Source organism: Benincasa hispida, chromosome 2 (genome assembly GCF_009727055.1).
Source record: "Benincasa hispida cultivar B227 chromosome 2, ASM972705v1, whole genome shotgun sequence".
Lineage (NCBI taxonomy): Eukaryota > Viridiplantae > Streptophyta > Magnoliopsida > Cucurbitales > Cucurbitaceae > Benincasa > Benincasa hispida.
Window position 1 is genome coordinate 50,017,187 of NC_052350.1, and position 20,288 is coordinate 50,037,474.

Consider the following 20,288-nt stretch of genomic DNA (forward strand, 5'->3'; position numbering starts at 1 on the left):
CTTGGATAAAGTCGAGAATCAATTTTTGGGTTAGTTTGAAATGTTTAAATTGACAAGAGGGAGTTCGATTATATATGTTATAATTGAACTGGTTAATTATATATGATATAATTGACTGAATGTATGAGATACATTATTTTGGAGGAAATTAGATATAAATATGATTTGTATCAAGTATAGGAGAAATTACTATAGTAGATATATGATATCAAACTATAGGTTAAGAATATAATAGGATTATATTCATTTATTAATTAATTAGTCGGTTATGTGATAATTGACCGGAAATTTCTCTTGAATCGTGCGATAGTGGGAAGATCATTTTCAGTTATTGTATCTGAAGAATAAAATGAGAATTGGTTTCACTTTGCAAAGAGTTCGAAAAAATCGTTCATGGTGTGGAAACTTCACAATCGCTTAGTTGAGAGCCTATACGATAGCACCCATCGCCTAAACGATCGCAAACCCATGCACTAAACGATCGTACGCGTTCTCTAAACGATCGTTCACCTATTCTAAATGATCTCTTTGCGCGATGAGCTTTTCTAAACGATCGTTCACTCTTTACTGAATGATCGCTTAATAAAACCTACACGATTGTGTACCTTTCTCTAAACGACGAGCACCCGACTATATGATAGTCACCTACTATCTCCCACTTGCTTGTCGTTCTACACGATCGTCCTTTCCTCCTCCATTTACCAATTCAATCAAAGTCCAATCTTTGGATTCTCACTCCGAGAATACCAATGGCTTCAAGTGGTGATGTCGTCCCTGGTTACTACTTGTTCGTGTGCTGTCGTTCGTGTAAATGATCGTGTTGTTAGACGACTGATTTCTAGGCGATTTGAATCGTAGAGGAGTCGCTTCCACTGGATTGAGTGAGTGAAGACAGTCTTCAACTGGTACGCTTACTCAAGCTGTTGTATTTTATTTTTTAAAGCATGCCTATAATTAGTGTTAAAATGTATACATGTTTGTTATAATGTGTGTGTTATAATTCAGTCACAATGAAATAAGAAAGATCCGAACCCGCTCATGGATACTCTTGTTTGAGAATTCCTTCATATTCAAGTCACAATCTCATATATTGAAGAAAAAAAATTACCTATGGTTGACGGCGATATGGTAGTGGCAGCACAGAGGACGATAGAAGGCGGAGTGGATGGCGGACGTGTTGAGGTTGATGCCCTAAAGTCTCGTGTCCTGTAGTTTGTAAACAGTATATACGAACACCAGTGATTGTTAATATATGATATTTATTTCACATCTTGTTGTTTTGCTCGGTTATTTGTTTTATTTGCTTTACCACAAACCAATAAACATAAAATCCTTGGATATCTGTATATGACTCAAGCATGTATGTGGTGACATACAAGTGGATCATGTCTTGAGTGATAACCAAAATGGTCTGTAGTATATGGATATAGGAGGGAAACCTTATCCTGATAATGATACGGACGCGACCCGCTTTGTGGAATGGTCACAAGTGTTGTGACTTGCCACAGATGGTCTGATCCTAATCATTCGTGTTGAGGACATGCGAACGAGGGCGTCCTATACAAAGAGTTTGTATAAGACCTAACCACGAAGTGTTAATGTCTCGTTATATAACACTGTTCATGATAGAGACTTCACTTCACTAGGACGACCATAGGTAACATGACTTCAATCCTGAGTGAGTTAGGAACTCCTGCCATTGAGGGCGGTCCTTTGATTTTTATGGGTTTGAGTGGCCAAGTCGCTGATTCAAACCTACCATTTTAGGGATTCGTTTGATTTGGGAGCTGGGAACTCAGCACAAGATGGAATTTACTTCTTCCTTGAGGCAGGGGTAAGTAGATAGATGGCTCTCTTAAACGCTGATTCCGAGGCTTGAACGATGTGGCGCCACACACCTTCTCTTGACCCGAGAGGTTTTCACACATAGTTGGACCATGTTGTATTGTTCATTAGAAGAATCAGTGGTACTTAAGGAGTGAGATGTAACTACAGAGGCAAAATGGTAAATTGGCCCAGCTGTACTTACGAGCATCTATGAAGGGTCATCGTACTCATGATTGGTTATATCCGATGGACACAGAAATATATCTGTAGTAAGAAGAGTTCACCTGTTGGTCTTTAGTAGAATCACTGATAGTTAACGGATGGTGAATCTCGTGGCTAAAGAGTTTACTCAGCTATTCACGTACCGTTGGAACTTCGAACCACAAGTCCATTAGGTCACCTGGGTAGCTTGGAAAAAGTCGAGAACCAGTGTTTGGGTTAATTTGAAATGTTCAAATTGACTAAAGGAAGTTCAATTATATATGATATAATTGGACTGGTTAATTATATATGATATAATTGGCTAAATGTATGAGATACATTATTTTGGAGGAAATTAAATATAAATATGATTTATATAGAGTAGAGGAGAAAATACTATAGTAAATATATGATATCAAACTATAGGATATAAATATAATATGATTATATTTATTAATTAAATTAATTGATTAACTATTTGATAATTAACCATTAATCCACGTTCGGACGTTAGAAGTGGGGCTGCAAAGATTATGGTAACCGGCAGGTTAAAGCTATGAAAATAGTTTTCATATTATTATTCAATCGTGCATTTATATCGCCCGCGCCCAAAAAGAATCTGTGAAAGAGCGATTTCGAGAGCCTATATAATAGAAGCTCGTTCGTCTAAACAATCATCTAGTTCATGCATTCTCTAAACGATCGTATACATCTTTTCTAAACGATCGTTCAGTTTTTCCTAAACAATTGTGTAGCTCTACTATACGATAAGCATTTATGCTATACGATAGCAGAGTTCATCTCCCACTTGCTTATCATCTACACGACGTCTTCTCCTCCGTCCTCTACCAAACTCACCAGAGCCCACTCTTTGGGTTTTTTATGTCGAGGATACCCAGGTTTCTCTTGTGGTGGTGTCGTCCCTGCGACATTGTTCGTGTACGGTTGGATCGTGTTGTTGCAATCAACAGACTCGCCAGTGGTAGATCAGTGGGAGGTTTTTCGTTGCTTTGGGTTCACACATACGAAGACAGTCTTCATCTGGTATGAACCCTTTCCTTGTGTTTTATTGTATTCTGAGAATGCCGATAATGAGTTTAATATGCATAACTGTATGTATGGAATGTATATCGTTTATGTTTCGGTCACTGTGAAATCGGAGCGATCTAAGCCTGCTCATGGAACTCTCGATATGAGATCCTTTAGGACGGTCGACGGCAACTAACGGTGGGCTAGGGCAGAGAGGAAGGAAAAAAAAGTTTGGAAAAGAGGAAGGAACTGATCAACGAAGGGATGGTTGAGGCTTTTGGGACCACTAACTTGTGCACTTAGTACACGAGTTTAGAAGTCCTGTACCCGATCCACGACTATGTGGTCAATGTTGCATGCTAGTTATGCGAAAGTCGTATGGCCTGTCAACATTTGCTACACGTGATCTGAAAGGAAGTCGTGGACCCTGTCCACAATTTGGATTAAATCGTGAACTGGGTACACGATTTATATGCAATCCCGGTTCCACAACTTCTCTACCCCATTTTTATCAATACTTACACTCAAATCATATTTTTGTCAATAATTACTAAAATAGCATTATTTAAAAAAAAAATTGTGAAAAAAATGTTTTTTTTTCATTTAGAGGGTCATATGAATTTTTTAAAAAAAAAACAGTAAATAAAGATATTATGGTTAAAATTATCATTTGAAACTAATAAATTAATAAAACCATCGAAATCAAAATAAATAAATAAAAAGTTTTTAAGCTAAGAGATTATTATCACGAATTTTAAAAAATAGAAAAAATATTATAATTTAAATTAAAGTTTAAAATTATGAGGACATATATATATTTGAGTTCTAAATCAAAGTAATATATATAAAACTAAAAAAGGGTTATCACGAAATTTTGTAGAAAAAAAATTACTTTTTTTTACTTAAAATGAAATTTCAAATTAAGAGTAATCAAATTATTTAATAAAAAAATTGTTTTTAACTAAGAGAAAATTATAAGGAAATTTTAAAAGACTTAATTTCATGGGAAAAAAATTCCATATTATAAGAGCTAGGGAGTAACATTTGATTTTTTCTTTGTCCATTTTAGTGGAAAATCAAAATTTCTCCATAATTTTAATCCTTACCGTCCAAATTTCCATTTGATTATATCTTTTTCTCTTTCTTTCTCATTATTTTTTTTTCTCTTTTTTTTCTATTTCTTTCTCATTATTTTTTTTTCTCTTTTTCTATTTCGTTAATAACGTTTTGTTATCTTTTTGCAGTATTATGCCTAAGTCTTAACTCAACTCCAACTATTTTTCCACAATTGGTAAAATGTTATTTCTTTTGTAATCTATTTATTTTTATATGTTAAAACAATTGAGTATTAAATGTTTATGAGATTTGTCATTTAAAATGAATCTCAATCCTTCAAGCACGTTTATCTTCCTCTCTCACTGTTTATTTTTCTTTTCCTGGTTATGAATACTTTTTATAATTGAATGTGAAATTAAGTTTGACTATATATATTAAGTTTTGATTTTAGATTTAGACTAGACCGAATAACAAATTGTGAATTTTCCAAACCAAAGGAATTAAAGGGTTGATCAAATCATCCAATAAAAAATAATATTTATTTGAAATAAAATTTAAAATTAAGAAAAAACATCATAAATAAGTTTTTAGAATTTATGTCTATACAAAAAATAAATAATATTTCAATTTACAAAAAAAACTTTGAAGTTAGATGATGATCACATCATCCAAATCCAAATGAAGAATTAAAAAAAAAAAACAAAAATCAAATCATCCAAATAAGTAAATAAAAAGAAGATTTTGTGGGTGAAAAAATTGCGTCTTTTAGTCTAGAGAGGATTATATGAAAAAAAAAAAAAAAAAAAAAAAAGTAGATAATGATACTTAGGTTAAGTTTAAATTTGAAACTAACAAATTAATAAAATCATCTAAATAAAAATATTTTTTAAACTAAGAGATGATTATCCCAACATTTAAAAAAAGAATATTTTTTTAAAAAAAAATAAAGTTTAAAACTAGGTGGATATATATATGGAGAGAGAGTTCTAAATCAAAATAAAAAAAAATATTAAAAAAAATGACTAAAAGTGAGTTGATCTAAAACATCTATGGTCGCCTACAAACCTCAACTAATCAAAGAAAATTTATAATACCGAACTATTCCTATCACTACAAATACAGTGATAAGTCCGGATCGATCTGTAGGGAAGCACTAAGTTTGTTTCATTAAGTTAATTCTCTAGTTATAGAGATAAGTGAGGGTTGTGTGTGGAAGAGAGATAAAGTGTGAAAAAAAAATAAGTGGGCAAAAGTAATCTAGGGTTGGAAATCCTAGTTCTAGGAGCAAGAAATGTTTCCTATTTAGTTTTCGATCATCAACTTCTCTTAATTGAACATACATTTGATTTATGTGTGAACAACGACCTACTTGGCCTTATCAACTCATTGGTATTATAGACAACCAAACTCGTTGAGTTAAACCAAGCAAGTACCCTAATTATTAAATAAAGCCTAAGTCATAATTAATCTAAATGCCTTAGTCCTATTGGGTTCGATGGCGTCTATTTAGAACTAACACACTTGCACTAAGATTAAGGATTCCATTGTGTGATTAAACAATTAGAGTATTCCAACTAATTAATCAAAACATCATTGAATCTAAGTTAAGCATATATTTTATGGTCTATGGGTATCCTATATTCCCTATCATGCATACAATCAACCTTTGCTACTTGGAATTCAAGCTAAACGAATAAGAAAGAATGTGCAAACCATAAATCATAGCTATGATATACATTCATGGGTAAGAGTGTCGGTCTATACATAAATACATATAAAAATCAAACAAGATTTAAAGAATCATAAATTTAATGTACTAAGTTCAAATAAAAGAGATCTCATAAAGCTACATAGGTTCCTTGCTCCCAAGAACTAGAAAAATTCACTTACCTCCACAATCCATAAAGACGAAGAAGAGAGAACACCCAATCCATGATTACAGCAAAGAAAACAAAAGAAAACCTAAACACTAATATTGTAGATAGATTCAGGATAAAAAAGAAATGAAGTGAGTGGTTACTCACCCAAATTGGCCACTTGGATTGAAAGTTACAACCAAAATACCAAAGAGCAGTTTTTATAATCGCATGATAGTGCCACGGTGTTGTGCCCTATTTTCAGCTTCTGTTTAGAGTGTCAAGCATCGTACCAAGTATGGCGTCGTTGTGCTCTCACCTGTGGGCTATTTTGATATTTTCTCTTCCGTTTGAAACCTCAAAAACCCCCGATGGCTTCTAATAGCTCCAAATTAAACTCGAATAGCCCGTAACGCTACATAATGCATGATTTGCTCAAGAATCTACAATTATAATCATTTAAGCACATTTAACACAACAACTAAGATAGATTAAAGTAGGGGTGTACACGGATTGGATTGGGAGTAAAATTTGGACCAACCCGAATGACCCGAGTAGGGTACCCAAGCCAACCCTTAAAATTGGGATTGGGTTGAGTTGTCGAGTTGTACACTTTTTTTTCTCCCTTCCCGTGTTTTTTTTTTTTTTTTTGTTAAATTTAAAATCAGTATAACACCTATTATAAAAACGTTGATTCAAGATAATTTACTAACATAAAATAGTTCTTAAACATGTATCAAACTTCAAAAACATAAAGTACCACATAAAATAGTTTTTAAACAAGAATCAAACTTCAAAAACATAAAATATAACATATCCATATCCATGAATCCACAATCCACACATCCATAAGGTACAACATTAATACAATACATAATTACAAAGTTCTTAAATATTTAGAATTACATAACGAGAGTCAACTATAGACCAAACTTCTAAAATTAAAAAGCATTCAAAGCATCCCGAGTATTCAACTTTGTCCTGAAAATTGAAAAAAGTTCCAAATAAGTAATTTAAATAAAATAAATCAACATAAAAATCACAAGATTTGAAGCGTTTTACACACACCTGAGAAAGTTCATATAGATATGATCAATAAGAATCTTTCGTTCACAATTCTAAGACTTAACAACAATATAAGAGACCAAAATGTTTTAAAGAGAGCACAAAATTTACTCTCTTTTAACGGTTAACATGTACATCTCATTGAGACAGACATCCACTTTACTATATTTACAATTTAAAGCAAAGAAACAGCTTGGAATACTATAAGTTCCATAAATTCAATAGAAAAACAAACAGAACACCATAAATTAGCATAGAACACAATTCCCCTTTTCAAAAATTACAATCAAATTCATAAGTTCAATAGAAAAATAAACAGAATACCATAAATGAATTTGTATTTTTACTAACCTTGAAATTGACCATTGGAACTCGAAGTTTGAAAAAAACTTGTGGAGGTCGGAAGTTTAAAAAAAATTGTAAGAAAAGAAGGCAAAAAACATGTATTTTACTAAAATAATTTTAGATTTGAAATTAAACTTAAGGGATTTAAATTAAAAAATGAAAGATGAAAAATAATGAACGGCGACAACGAGATGAACGGAAGTTAGCCAGTGAAGACGATGACGAACGACGATGAACAGAGAGATACGCTTGGGCTTGATTGACGGTTGGAGTTCAACTAAAAACCCTAAAACAAAAATAGTTATATATATATATATCCTTATAATTTAGGTTGGGTAGTCCGGGTTGTTCGGATCGTCCGATCATATGAATACCCTAAGGCATAAAAATAACTCTTTTGGAAAGCTATCGAGAGTTATCATGAAATTTTGAAAAAATATATATTTTTAATTTAAATTTAAATTTGAAAGCAAGAAATAATCAAATCATTCAAATAAAAAGAAAAAGAAATTAATCAGTATATCTTCTATTACATATTTTTTTAAAATTATTCAAATATTTATTTTATTTTTATAAAGTATAAATTATTCAAATATTTATTTTATTCCTATAAAATATTCAATTAGTTATTATAATAGGATATCCGAATATTGAGTGTGCAGCCCACTCCAACTAAGGTAAATTGGGACCTAAAACCCCTTAATTTATACGAGGTATAAATTGATATTTTTCTAAAAGAAAATAAAGAACTTATAAATTACCCTTTTTATATTTTAATGCTATTTATGATGTAAAAATATTAATTAAGAATTGAATATGCACTTCTTTTTCCCCTAGAATTAGGAGGGTAAAAGTGGGGGTTCCAACCAAAGAAAGCCCTACTTCTCTTCGAAAAGCTTTATACAAGACATTGCCGCCGCCGCCGCCGCCGCCGCCGCCTCCATCTTCACCAAAATCTTCACTTCAAAACTCACAAAAATGGCTACCTCTTCCCTGTTAAACCCCGCCATTTCTTTCCCTTCTCGCAAGCCCAAGCTCCAACCCAACCCAAAATTCCGCAATCCCGTTCTCAGAATCCCTAAAGCATCCTCCACCTCCGATTCGTCTTCGTCTCCTCCGACCAACGGCTCTCCGCCATTGTCGACTCTCAAGAACCGCCGGTCCGCCGACGAGAACATCAAAGATGAAGCCCGGCGCCACCGTGCAGCCTCCGGAGAAGATCGAAGCAACTTCTCAGCCAAATATGTCCCCTTCAACGCTGGCGCCGATTCGCCTGAGTGGTACTCTCTCGACGAGATCATTTACCGGAGCCGATCTGGTGGATTGCTCGATGTTCAACACGACATGGAGGCTTTGAAGAAATTCGACGGCGCGTATTGGCGCAACCTCTTCGATTCGCGCGTGGGGAAAACCACATGGCCTTATGGCTCCGGCGTGTGGAGTAAAAAGGAATGGGTGTTGCCGGAGATTGACCCCGACGACATCGTCAGCGCTTTCGAAGGTAACTCAAACCTATTTTGGGCTGAGCGTTTTGGCAAACAGTTTCTAGGCATGAATGATTTATGGGTAAAACACTGTGGGATTAGCCACACTGGTAGTTTCAAGGATTTGGGCATGACTGTTTTGGTCAGCCAAGTGAACCGGCTAAGGAAATTAAAACGCCCCGTCGTCGGAGTCGGTTGTGCGTCAACTGGCGACACATCAGCTGCATTGTCGGCTTACTGTGCATCTGCAGGGATTCCTTCAATTGTCTTCCTCCCAGCAAACAAGATTTCTATGGCACAGTTGGTCCAACCCATTGCAAATGGAGCTTTTGTGTTGAGTATAGACACAGATTTTGATGGTTGTATGAAGTTAATTAGGGAAGTTACTGCAGAATTGCCCATTTATTTGGCTAATTCCTTGAATAGTTTGAGGCTTGAAGGGCAAAAGACTGCTGCCATTGAAATTCTACAGCAATTTGATTGGGGGGTACCTGAATGGGTGATTGTTCCAGGAGGAAATCTTGGCAACATTTATGCATTTTACAAAGGTTTCAAGATGTGTCAAGAGCTTGGCCTTGTTGACAGAATTCCTAGGCTTGTTTGTGCTCAAGCAGCCAATGCAAACCCTTTGTATTTACATTACAAATCTGGGTGGAAAGATTTCAAGGCTGTGAAAGCAAGTTCAACTTTTGCTTCTGCCATTCAGATTGGAGATCCGGTTTCGATTGATCGAGCTGTTTACGCTTTACAGAATTCGAATGGCATTGTCGAAGAAGCGACCGAGGAGGAACTGATGGATGCAATGGCACAAGCTGATTCTACTGGCATGTTCATTTGTCCTCACACAGGGGTTGCATTAACAGCTTTGGTGAAGCTGAGAAACAAAGGGATTATCCGACCAACTGATCGGACTGTGGTGGTGAGTACTGCTCATGGCTTGAAGTTTACACAGTCCAAAATTGATTATCACTCCAAGGATATCCCAGATATGGCTTGCCAATTTGCTAATCCACCTGTGCAAGTGAAGGCTGATTATGGAAGTGTCATGGATGTACTTAAAGATTATTTACTAAATAAGGCTCCAAAGTCTCAAGTGTAATAACTTGTAGATTATTGCTTTCATCTCCATTTGGCTTTTAGGTTTTGTTGCTCTTTTTTCCTCTGAAATAAAATTTTGGGGTCTATTGCCCTTGATTCCAAATCTACATAGCAAATGAACGCTGGTTATATAAATTCACAACAGAATACTGCATTGAATCATGGCTACAATATGCTATAACAACTAAACAGATAAGCAGCTTAATGAAGAAGTAAAACAAATAGTCTGGGCAACAGCTAAAGATCTTTTCAAAAAACTACGAGTGGGCCATTGCCGTCCTGCGTTCAAGAATAATCGTACAGGGAGATACTCTTGTCATCAGACACACTGGCAAGTCGACCAGAACGCATGCCAGCCCCACCGGGTGGTCGAAATGTAACCCCCCAGACCTGATCACTATGGTTAGTCATTGTCTGAACAGCGGTCCTCATGTTGAGATCCCAAAGCCTAACAGTTCTGTCGCTCGAACCGGTTGCAACAGCAGCACCATCAGGGCTTGCATCAACACTCAATACCCAACTTGAATGGCCAGACATCGCTCCAATCAGAGTTTTACCCTCTGCATCATACATGTGCACATGAGCATCATCAGAGGCAGAAAAGAGTAGCCGTGGCTCTACAGGCGAATACACAAGGGATCTCACTGGCATGAAGTGGCCTTCCAAGTGGTGTAGAAACTTTGCCCGAGCTACATCGAAGACTGAAATGGTTCCATCCATTGAACCGCAAGCAAGTCTTCTCCCATCAATGCTCCATGCTACTGAAAGCACGAACTTCTTGCTAGCAGTTTTATCAGTAGGCTTAGGTCCTTCTGGACGAGGAATTGATAGAGTTGCAGCTAGTTTCCATGTGTTTGTGTCCCAGAGCTTAATTGATGCGCTACCTCCACCAGCAACTGCTAACATGGTACCCTGATGCAGAGGTTACTGTTAAGTTTAGACATGACATGAGCCACAGATTAAATGAGTTTCGTGAATTTTCTTTTGATTTATTAAAAATGAAACATTGCTTTCCTTAATTTTAGGTTGTTGAATTCATGTATCATACAGGACCAAGTTGTTATGTTAGAAGAAACAACAGGTTTGCTTCAAGTTAAAACAGTGCAAGCTTTCATACACGGACACAACTTAGAAGTGCCAACATTATTGAAGAACACAATACTACAGACATTATACTTATTCATTGCTTTATTCAACATAAAAAATATTTATTGAAAACAGACCTCTAACAAATGTCACTATCACAAATGACATTTTTTTCTATTTAAAGGGCGAATTTGTATATAAAAGAACTGATAACTACATGTTATGATTCATATGTCGGGAGTCAATACAGTCCATTAATTTGCATACCAACATGCAGTTGAACTCATCAAATTCCATAGACTAACTTTAAAGTAAAATTTCAATTAAAGTGAACCGTCGGATCCAAGTGAAATTAATAAACTTATACTGGTGGGAAGAAAATGAATAATAAACGGCTATACTTCACCAAAACACAGTCATCGACAAACATTTCCTTCATTCAAGTTAATGAACAAACTTTTTTTATAAGAAAGTTAATGAACAAACTGATATTCAGTAATCTACTGAATCGTGCACCTTGTACCAAGGAAGAACCATAACAGAAGAAAAAACTACTATGTAGATTCGTATTTCAATCAGAAAGAGATCTGAGGCTATGGATAATGATTTTTCTTTTACCAGACATCCGTGAGCACCCTACACTAGGACAGAGTGATTCATTTGGTTGCTATTGCTACACATTTGGTTGCAAAGGTAAAAATTAAAAGATCTTAGTAACTACAGAATGTTTAGAATACTTGATGACACAAGCAAATGTAAAATCAATTGGAAGAATATTGCAATCAAAGACTTTCATCTCAGTAATCAGGTTACGTGAAGGCAAAATCCTCTAATAGAAAGTCAAAGAAGTTGAGTACTATTCCGTGAACGGCAAAAACATCTCAAAATCTTAGCTAAATCATCAAATCAGAGAGAAACAAAAGGAAAAAAAAAAAAAAAAAATCAGAAAAGAACAAAAATCAAAACACCAAGAAGTGAAAGAAAAAAATTCGCAAGAAGTACCTCGGGATTGAAGCGCATTTGCCAGACCTCAGAAGGAGGCGCCTCAAGAGTGGCGATAGTGGAGTTGGAATCGACCTCAAAGACGCGAACAAAGCTATCGAGGGAAGCGGAGGCAGCAATGAAACCGGAAGGGTGAGCAGCAACAGAGACGACGCCGAGGCAGTGGCCAGTGTTGGTGCGCTCCAAGTCGAGCTCATCGGACTTCCACAGCTTAACAGTCTCGTCGAGGGAACCGGTGAGGAGGAGAGAAGGGCGATTATCGGTGGCCGGAACCCAAGTCGCCGCCCATACGGACTCTTCGTGAGCGTTTTCAACGGATTTGAGACCGGCGAGTTTCATTTGGTCAGTGTCGTCTCAATGAAGAGCCCTAGCACGTCGGATCATTACATCTCAATTCTCAAGTGTGGAAAAGAAGAGGGCAACGAAACGACGTCGCTGTTATGGATTCCTTCCTTCTTTTTTAGAAAATTGTCCGAAATAATATGTTAGGTTTTAACCTCACAAAACTAATACGCTTTTTGTAAACTCTTAAAAATAATTTTTCTCATTCCATTTTAAACGAGATTGACCATCGAAAATTAGTTAAAAAATCAACTTTTTTTCTCATTCCATTTTAAACGAGATTGACCATCGAAAATTAGTTAAAAAATCAACTTTTTCTGACGTACCAATTGGTTTGGGCCTTCATACATCGATTACACAACGAGATTTATTCATTTTTTGATTTTTTTACGTAATCTTTCCAAATCTTATATCAAATCTTATATATTTTTAAATTTTCTTCAAATTCCATTATGTTTTCACAATTATATGAATTTCCAAAATTCCAAATGAGTTTTTTAATTATCAAACTATAATTTCCAAATTGATTCAATATTTTTAAATTTTAGAAAAATCAAATTTTGTGAAAAATTGAGTAAGATTTGGGATATATATAGAATATCGGTGTTAATCATGTATGATAATTCCACCGAGAAAGCTCAAATATATGAATTTTGGTGTTAATTATACTCAAGATTTCATCAAGAAAACTCAAATATATATAGAATCTCGATGTCATTTTGCCAGAGATTAACATCGAGATGCACACTTAGTGTATAATTTGGCAAGATCTACTGAAAAAGTCCTAAACCATTGATAAGTTGGAAAAAGTTGATTTTTGAACTAAAATCTCGTGGGCGATCTCACCTGAGATGGACCGAGAAAAACTATTCTTACTAGTTCTAAAAAACGAGGCTAATTTTATAAGATAAAAACTTAAACGTGCTCTTTTCTGACAATTTTCTTATTTTTTCCATTTGATAGACAATTATATTGGATAAAAATATCAATTTATACCCCAAAACTTTAGAGTTGCATTAATGTAAACTTTGAAACAATTATGTTGGAGTTGGTGCCTTAAATCTCGTGCTTCTCGTAGTTTGTAAACCATATACAAATTATTTATTTAATAAAATAAGGTGTTATTTTATTTGACATTTAGATTGCATTAACTCAACTTAATAAACTAAAATCCAAGATTATTTTGTGTAATTTGAACATGTATGTGGTTGACATATAAGTTGGTCATATTTAAGTTATAACCTAAATGGTCTATACGGTCCACTTTGTACTTGTTACAAGAGTGGTAAAGTGCTATAAACGATGTGATCCTAATCGCTCATGTGGAAACATGTGAGTGAGGTATTTTATACAAAAAGTTTATCGGACCGCGAAATGATTAATCTCCCTTTATAACACCATTAATTGAATAGGTTAACATTTCATATGATGACCATAGGTGACTTGACCTCAATAATGAATGAGTTATGAACTCCTATCTATAAGGGCAATCCTTTGATTTGTACGAGTGAGAATGACTAGTATTGTCGACTCAATATGCCTACCATTTTGGGGATTTATCCAAGTAGGGAGCTGGGAATATAACTACACAAGATGAAATTAACTCTATATGGTCTTTAGGGTAAGTAAATGAATTTCTCCCTTAAGGGCTAAATTCGGGTATTGAACAAAGAAGTCTCACCCTCTCACTGGCCCGAGAGAGATTTAGTTTATAGTTGGACTATAAATTGATTGTTCATTAGAGAGATTGATGGTACTTAAGGAGTTAGAAGTGATTACAGGGGCAAAATGATAATTTGACTCAGCTATAATTACGAGCAATTCGTGAAGGATCGACTTACTATTGATTGATTATAGTCGTGGACATAGAAATATATCTACAGTGCGAAGAGAATGCAACTGTGGTTTCTTAGTGGAGTGACCTACAATTATTGAATGTCGATCAATTTAATTAAAGAGTTTAATTAATTAATATTGTATCATTGAAGCTTTTAATCTGTACGTTTAATAGGTTTCTTCGCTAGTTCACTAAAGATAAAATAAGGAATAAAATAGTTTTGGATAATTTGAATTGTTCAAATTATATAAGGAAGATATAGGTATTAATTATATTGATGTGATTAATATAAAATATAACGTATATTGATACATTATAGTATATAGTTGATTATAAATATGATTTATAATTAAAAATACATAATGTATGTAAGTAATATATTTGAATAAAATTCAAATATTAGTTATAATGAATGCATTCATATAAATATTATAGGTTAAAATCAATATGAATAAGATTTATATTAAAATTATAGGTTACGAGAGAGTTATGCATTTTAATATAATTTAAATGCATGCTTAAGTAAATATGTGTTATTTAATTAAGTTTATAATTAATTAATGAGATTAATTAATTATTATATTTATTATTTTAATTTTATAATTAACTAATGAGAGTAATTAATTATTATGATTATTTAATTAAAATTAAATTTTGATTTTGATTTTTTAATTAAATCAATAAAGTAATCAAATAATATCCAGTACAGTTGCAAGGGTAGTTATTGCAGTGAGGGGACTTAACTCCATCTCACGTATCCTTTTGTCTAAGGACTCATTATGCAAGTGTTATAGAAAGAAAGGAAAAAAAAAAGACTTTCTTAACTTCAATCTTACAATTGCTCTATTCTTTCCCCTTTCTCTTCCAAAACAAAGAAGGATGGATCCCACGATCTATTCCTTGTCAGAGAATAGCAAGATTTTCTTATAGAGTAGTGTTCATAGATTGTTCTTGTTCGTGGAAGAGTTCGCGTCGTTTGAGTTCAAGGGAGGAGCTGGCAATATGTGGAGTTTGTTCGAAATGTTACAAAGAAGACGATCTTCAAGAGCAAGTCTTTTATTCCCTATAGAAAGCATATTCATTATATGTTTGCCTTTTTTTTTTTTTCTATGTTTTTCAAGTATTTTCAAAACAAATTTCAAAAGCACACGCGTTCACGCACTTCTGTTGAGGAATTTAATTCCTTCATAGTCACAATTTCCTTTAAAAATGGTTCATGGATTAATTCTAATCCCCCACTTTGTTAATTCAACATTTGAAAAAATCTATATAAGTGTGAACATTGATGTATGGACGATTTCAAGAAGTAGTCGTACAAAATAATTTATGGATTAATTCTAATCGTCCACTTTGTTAATTCAACATTGGAAGAAATTTATATAAGTGTAAACATTGATGCATGGACGATTTCCAGAAGTAACATACAAAATGATCTAAATTGATTAACTTATGACCGTTTATGAGTATTATTAATAAAAATGTAAGTATTTTTGAACAAAACCTAAAAGATGGTGTAAATTGATTTACAAGAGTTTGGTGTTTAAATTGATGTAATTTTTTGTTGAGAGTTTTGATTGATAGATCTCTAAATTTTAGGGGTATAAATGAATAATTATTTATATGTTTTTTTTTTTTTAATTTTTTGAAAACGTTTTTGAAATTGTGAGTAAAATTCTCGAAACGGACATTGTTAGTGTTTTTTGCTTGTGCTTTTCAATGATTACTATTTTCACTTTTTTTTCTTTACTTTTAAAAAGTTTTAGGTTTAGGGTTTTTAAGATTTTTATTATTATTATTTTTTTTTTATATTTGAAAAAAAAAAAGTTTTAAGATCAATGTCCAATCATTCTTAGAGGTTCAATTTTATGTACTTCTATGAATTTTAATAATGTTTAATAGTAATAAGTCAATAACTTTATATACACATCATTAAAATTTTTTGTAGCTACTACATATAAAATTACAAGTTTAGAAATCAAATAGGTACTTTTTTTAGGTTATAGAGAATAATGTTAATTGTTATGATATAAATGGTTGACATTCGAATTCGATGTAGGAGAATCAACTTAATCCAAAAAATTCTAAAGAATAATGGAAAAACATTACTTATGGTTGCAAATATATATTAATATACATATTGGTGTAATTGCCAAATGCACTTTGATGCTAAGTTAGACTACGTTTGTATTAAATAACAAGAATTAAGGATTTTTTACATACATCGTGTGTGAATCTTTCCTTCTATTAACACTGTTGATTTTATACTAGAGGTTTTTGGTCTTTCAACTTTCTATTGGCATGAGATTTAGAGACTATTGGGTTTTGAGTAAACCCTTAATTTATTTGGACTAACTTGCTCGATTTATTGAGGGCTCATCCCTAGGCCTAAAATTATTTATGCCTAGCCAACCTCGATCCCTTCACTTAGTGAAGCCAAGCTAGTCTTCGTTAGGCAAGCATTGTAGAATATGCTAGAGCTTATCCCTAGTGCTCGATCTTGGCTCTAGTCAGCCGAGGCCCAACTTGCTTGGACCTTGGTTGTTTTGGGACTTCTCTCCCCAAAGCTCTCTCGCATTCTATTCACATTTGATTTATCTTGAAACTACAACATAAACTTTAAACAAGGTTTTCTTCTCCCTAAATTTTTATTTAAACAACTAATTTTCTTTCTTTGTTTAGCAACAATATCTAGGGATTGAGATTTGAACCTCTCATCTTTTGGTCAAGTTATAATCCTTTAATTTAATTTAAGCAATTCAATTCATTAGGTAAACAATAAAACATTCCAACCTTTTGTTAGATGACATACTTTCAAATATCAGTTTTAAAAATCATCATCAATTTTTTTTTTCGAACTAAAGCTACACCATCAATATGTTCTCTATTGAACGAAACTTTTTTTCTGGATAGTCACATATATGCCTCAATCAATTCAAACATGCTTGAGTTGGTTCTATTCAATGAACTTATTCATATCTTTTTAATCCAATATTCTCAGCTAGTAAACAACAAAATGCATACAATACACAATAATCAAGAATTAAATAACAAAACCATGTATATTGATATATATAACAAGACCCAAAGTTTAATAACCCTATACTTTTCTCACCCTCCCAAGAACCCATTTCTACCTTTGAAACACAATCAATAAACCTAATTAGTATTTAGAACCCCCTATATATATATATATATTTTTTTTTTCTTTTTAAATAAATCCAATTAGTAGTATGAAATCCCCATATTACCTTATAATAATTTGTAATATAACACCCAAAATATACACACAGTTTAAAGCAAACTGAAAAAAAAAAAAAAAAAAAAAAAAAAAAAAAAAAAAAAAAAAAAAAAAAAGAGGAAAAAGGAAAGGCTCTGAGAGATGAAAAAAAAAACCACAATCAGAGTCCTAATTTGGGCCAAGGCCCGTCTTTATCTCGTAATTTGGCCTTGGCCCATCTTTCTCTCTCTCTAACCGAATTTCATCTTCTCCAGCCTCCACTCATCTCGCAGCCTTGCAATGAAATTTGCAGCTTTTACGTTAACGTCCGGGCTGGACAGAACACCGGCCCCACTCCGGCCCGCCGTTCTCTTCGCTGAACGGCTCCGGCGTCTCCTTAATCGATGATGGATTGACGTTTTCTGGATCCGAAGATCCGCAACGAGAGGTTTCGGAGCTCCGTGACTCCACAGTGTCGCTTCGAACTGTGGATTTTACGTCCGTCGTCGTTTTGAACGGCGGCGGCGGTGGTGGAATTGTTGCTGTGGGACTCTGTGCCCGGCTGTTTATTCTTTGGTTTTCGATGTAGGAATTATGGACGCTCGTCGGTAGAGGCGGTCGGCGTGATGATGGTGGCGGTGGCGGTGAAGGTGGAAGCGGGATCTGGATTTTCTTCTTTGTTGAACGTGATGACGATGAGACAGGCGGAGGCGGCGGCGGTGGCGGTGTAGATTCGGAGTGAACTCTCTTGTTCTTGCTTGATTTTTTGAATATGCGGAAGACGGAAGGAGGTGGAGGTGGAGGTGGCGGCGGCGGTCGTTGTTCGGTTGGAGATCGTCGGTCGGCGTCGTAGACATCTTTAGCTTTCTGTTTTTTCTTTCTCTTCCTATACAGTGAAGCCAACGCCATTCCTATCTCTTTCTTAACATTTGTCTTCTTCCACACACTATTTCCAAATTTCTCCTCTAATCGAACACGAACCGGCGACGGAGGAATAACTGTTCGCGGCGGAAGTGGCGGCGGAGGCGGCGGCGATTGCGACTTCACGAATTCAGCGTTATTCTCCGTATGGACCTCTCGAACTTCCTCCTTTTTCTGGATAGTCTGATACGTCCGCCTCGATTTCCTCTGAGTAACCGGCAGCGGCGGCGGCGGTGGAGGCGGAGGATTAGGAGACTTCATTCTCTGAGGCGCCGACGAGGAATTAGCCACAAACGAATCAACCGGAATAACCTTAATCTCCGCCGGTGATTCTTCTCTTTCACTTCCTCGAGTTTGATGCGCGAAGGATCGCGAACGAAACTTGTTTATTTCAAAATCATCAAAAAATCGGAACTGGTACCCATCATTTCCATTTTCCCATAGCGATTCCTGCCTCAGATCTGGATAAGAGCTATTCCTCCTCAACCTCGTCGTCACCGGCGTTCTCCCCGCCGGATCGGAAAATCTCCTCTCCGCAAATCCATACCACTGCTGCGATAACTCCGAGTCCCCGTTCACCTTAACTCCACCGGTATCAACCGTTCTCCGATCAAAACCATGGTTATCTCCGTCGGCGGCGGTCGGTACGTCGTCGTTTCGTCTAGCAAAAATGTGGCAGATAATCGCAAACAGAACAAGGAAAACATTGATGGAATCCCAGCTTTTCTTCACCGAACTAGGCCTGAAAACTTTATCAGTGAGCGAAAGAAGCGGACGGATTGCGAAGAACAAGAGAATCAAAGCTAACGTCGGCAAGAGAATAATCAAAACCGGCAAAGAAATGAAAGGCGGAGACGAAGACCTGCGGCGGTGCACCGGCGACCAAAATGGTGGTGGGTCGCTGATTGGCTCCATGAAACAGCGTAGTTGAGCTGTGATTTTGAAGAAGAAGGTAAAGCGAAAGAGCAAATTATATGTTGCATAAAATTGGGACTTCCACTCTACTCATTTATTTATTTCTTTATTATTTTTTTTTAAAAAAAAACTGTTCAAAATTGAATTAAAAATAAATTAGGGCAAATATCAATTTATACCTCTCTACTTTTGAAATTGTTTCGAGTAAACTACGTCTAACAATTATATCAATTTAAACCTAAACTTTCGTAAATATTTCAATTTACATCCTCCCCCAATTTCGTTATACCGTGTGAAATTTATAATTTAAGTTAATTAAACTTCTAAATTTTTATAAGTCAATCAATTTAAACTTTTTATTACGATAACTTTTTACAATCATAGTATGCATTAATTCTTAAATTCATATAGATTTCTTCAAATGTCGATTTAATAAAGTGGACAATTAAAATAAATACATAAATAATTCTTTAAAAAAATAATTAAGGTTGTGAATTGGTTTATTCATGAGAGGTTAGAGATTTAGTTGATAAGATAAGTTTCACAAGTTTTTTTTTTTTTTTTCAAGTGAAACATAATAAATTCTATGAATTGATATACTTACTAAAATTTATGGTTTAAATTGATATAATTATCAACTTTTATTTTAAATTGATACAATATTAAAAGGTCTAAATTGATATTTTTTTAAAAGAAAAAAGAAAAAAAGGTTCAAAATAGAAATACAAATAAAATATTTATATATTTATTAATTAAATATATTTTTTAATATTTATGTATATAAATCGGTTAGGTAAGAGTGTAGGGAGATGTAGAATATGTAACCCACTGTTTCGGGCAATAATTCATCGGAAGGTTTTCTAATTTAATATATTAATGAGATTAATTAATTTGGGAGTATTTTACGTAAATGATTTTCTTTCTTCTTCTTTTTTTTTCTCTCTCTATCCTATAGAATAATAATAATAACAATAATAATTTAAGATGCATGCTTAGAATATGTGACA

General features: G+C 34.4%; 3 protein-coding genes across 3 annotated transcripts; 1 reads left to right on the forward strand and 2 right to left on the reverse strand.

Moving 5' to 3' along the window:
- The first annotated feature begins 8,179 nt into the window (after window positions 1-8,179).
- On the forward strand, window positions 8,180-10,066 carry LOC120071043 (threonine synthase, chloroplastic-like). Its single transcript, XM_039023040.1, has one exon. It carries the CDS (start codon window positions 8,358-8,360, stop codon window positions 9,960-9,962), a length of 1,605 nt encoding a protein of 534 aa, XP_038878968.1. The 5' UTR covers window positions 8,180-8,357; the 3' UTR covers window positions 9,963-10,066.
- LOC120071044 (WD repeat-containing protein VIP3) lies at window positions 10,067-12,505 on the reverse strand. The gene is made up of 2 exons (XM_039023041.1): window positions 12,050-12,505; window positions 10,067-10,873 (listed from the first exon to the last, which is right to left on the reverse strand). Exons 1-2 carry the CDS (start codon window positions 12,386-12,388, stop codon window positions 10,247-10,249), a joined length of 966 nt encoding a protein of 321 aa, XP_038878969.1. The 5' UTR covers window positions 12,389-12,505; the 3' UTR covers window positions 10,067-10,246.
- Window positions 12,506-17,590: 5,085 nt separating this feature from the next.
- On the reverse strand, window positions 17,591-19,463 carry LOC120071435 (formin-like protein 20). Its single transcript, XM_039023719.1, has 2 exons — window positions 19,229-19,463; window positions 17,591-19,108 (listed from the first exon to the last, which is right to left on the reverse strand). Exons 1-2 carry the CDS (start codon window positions 19,279-19,281, stop codon window positions 17,767-17,769), a joined length of 1,395 nt encoding a protein of 464 aa, XP_038879647.1. The 5' UTR covers window positions 19,282-19,463; the 3' UTR covers window positions 17,591-17,766.
- Between the last annotated feature and the right edge of the window lie 825 nt (window positions 19,464-20,288).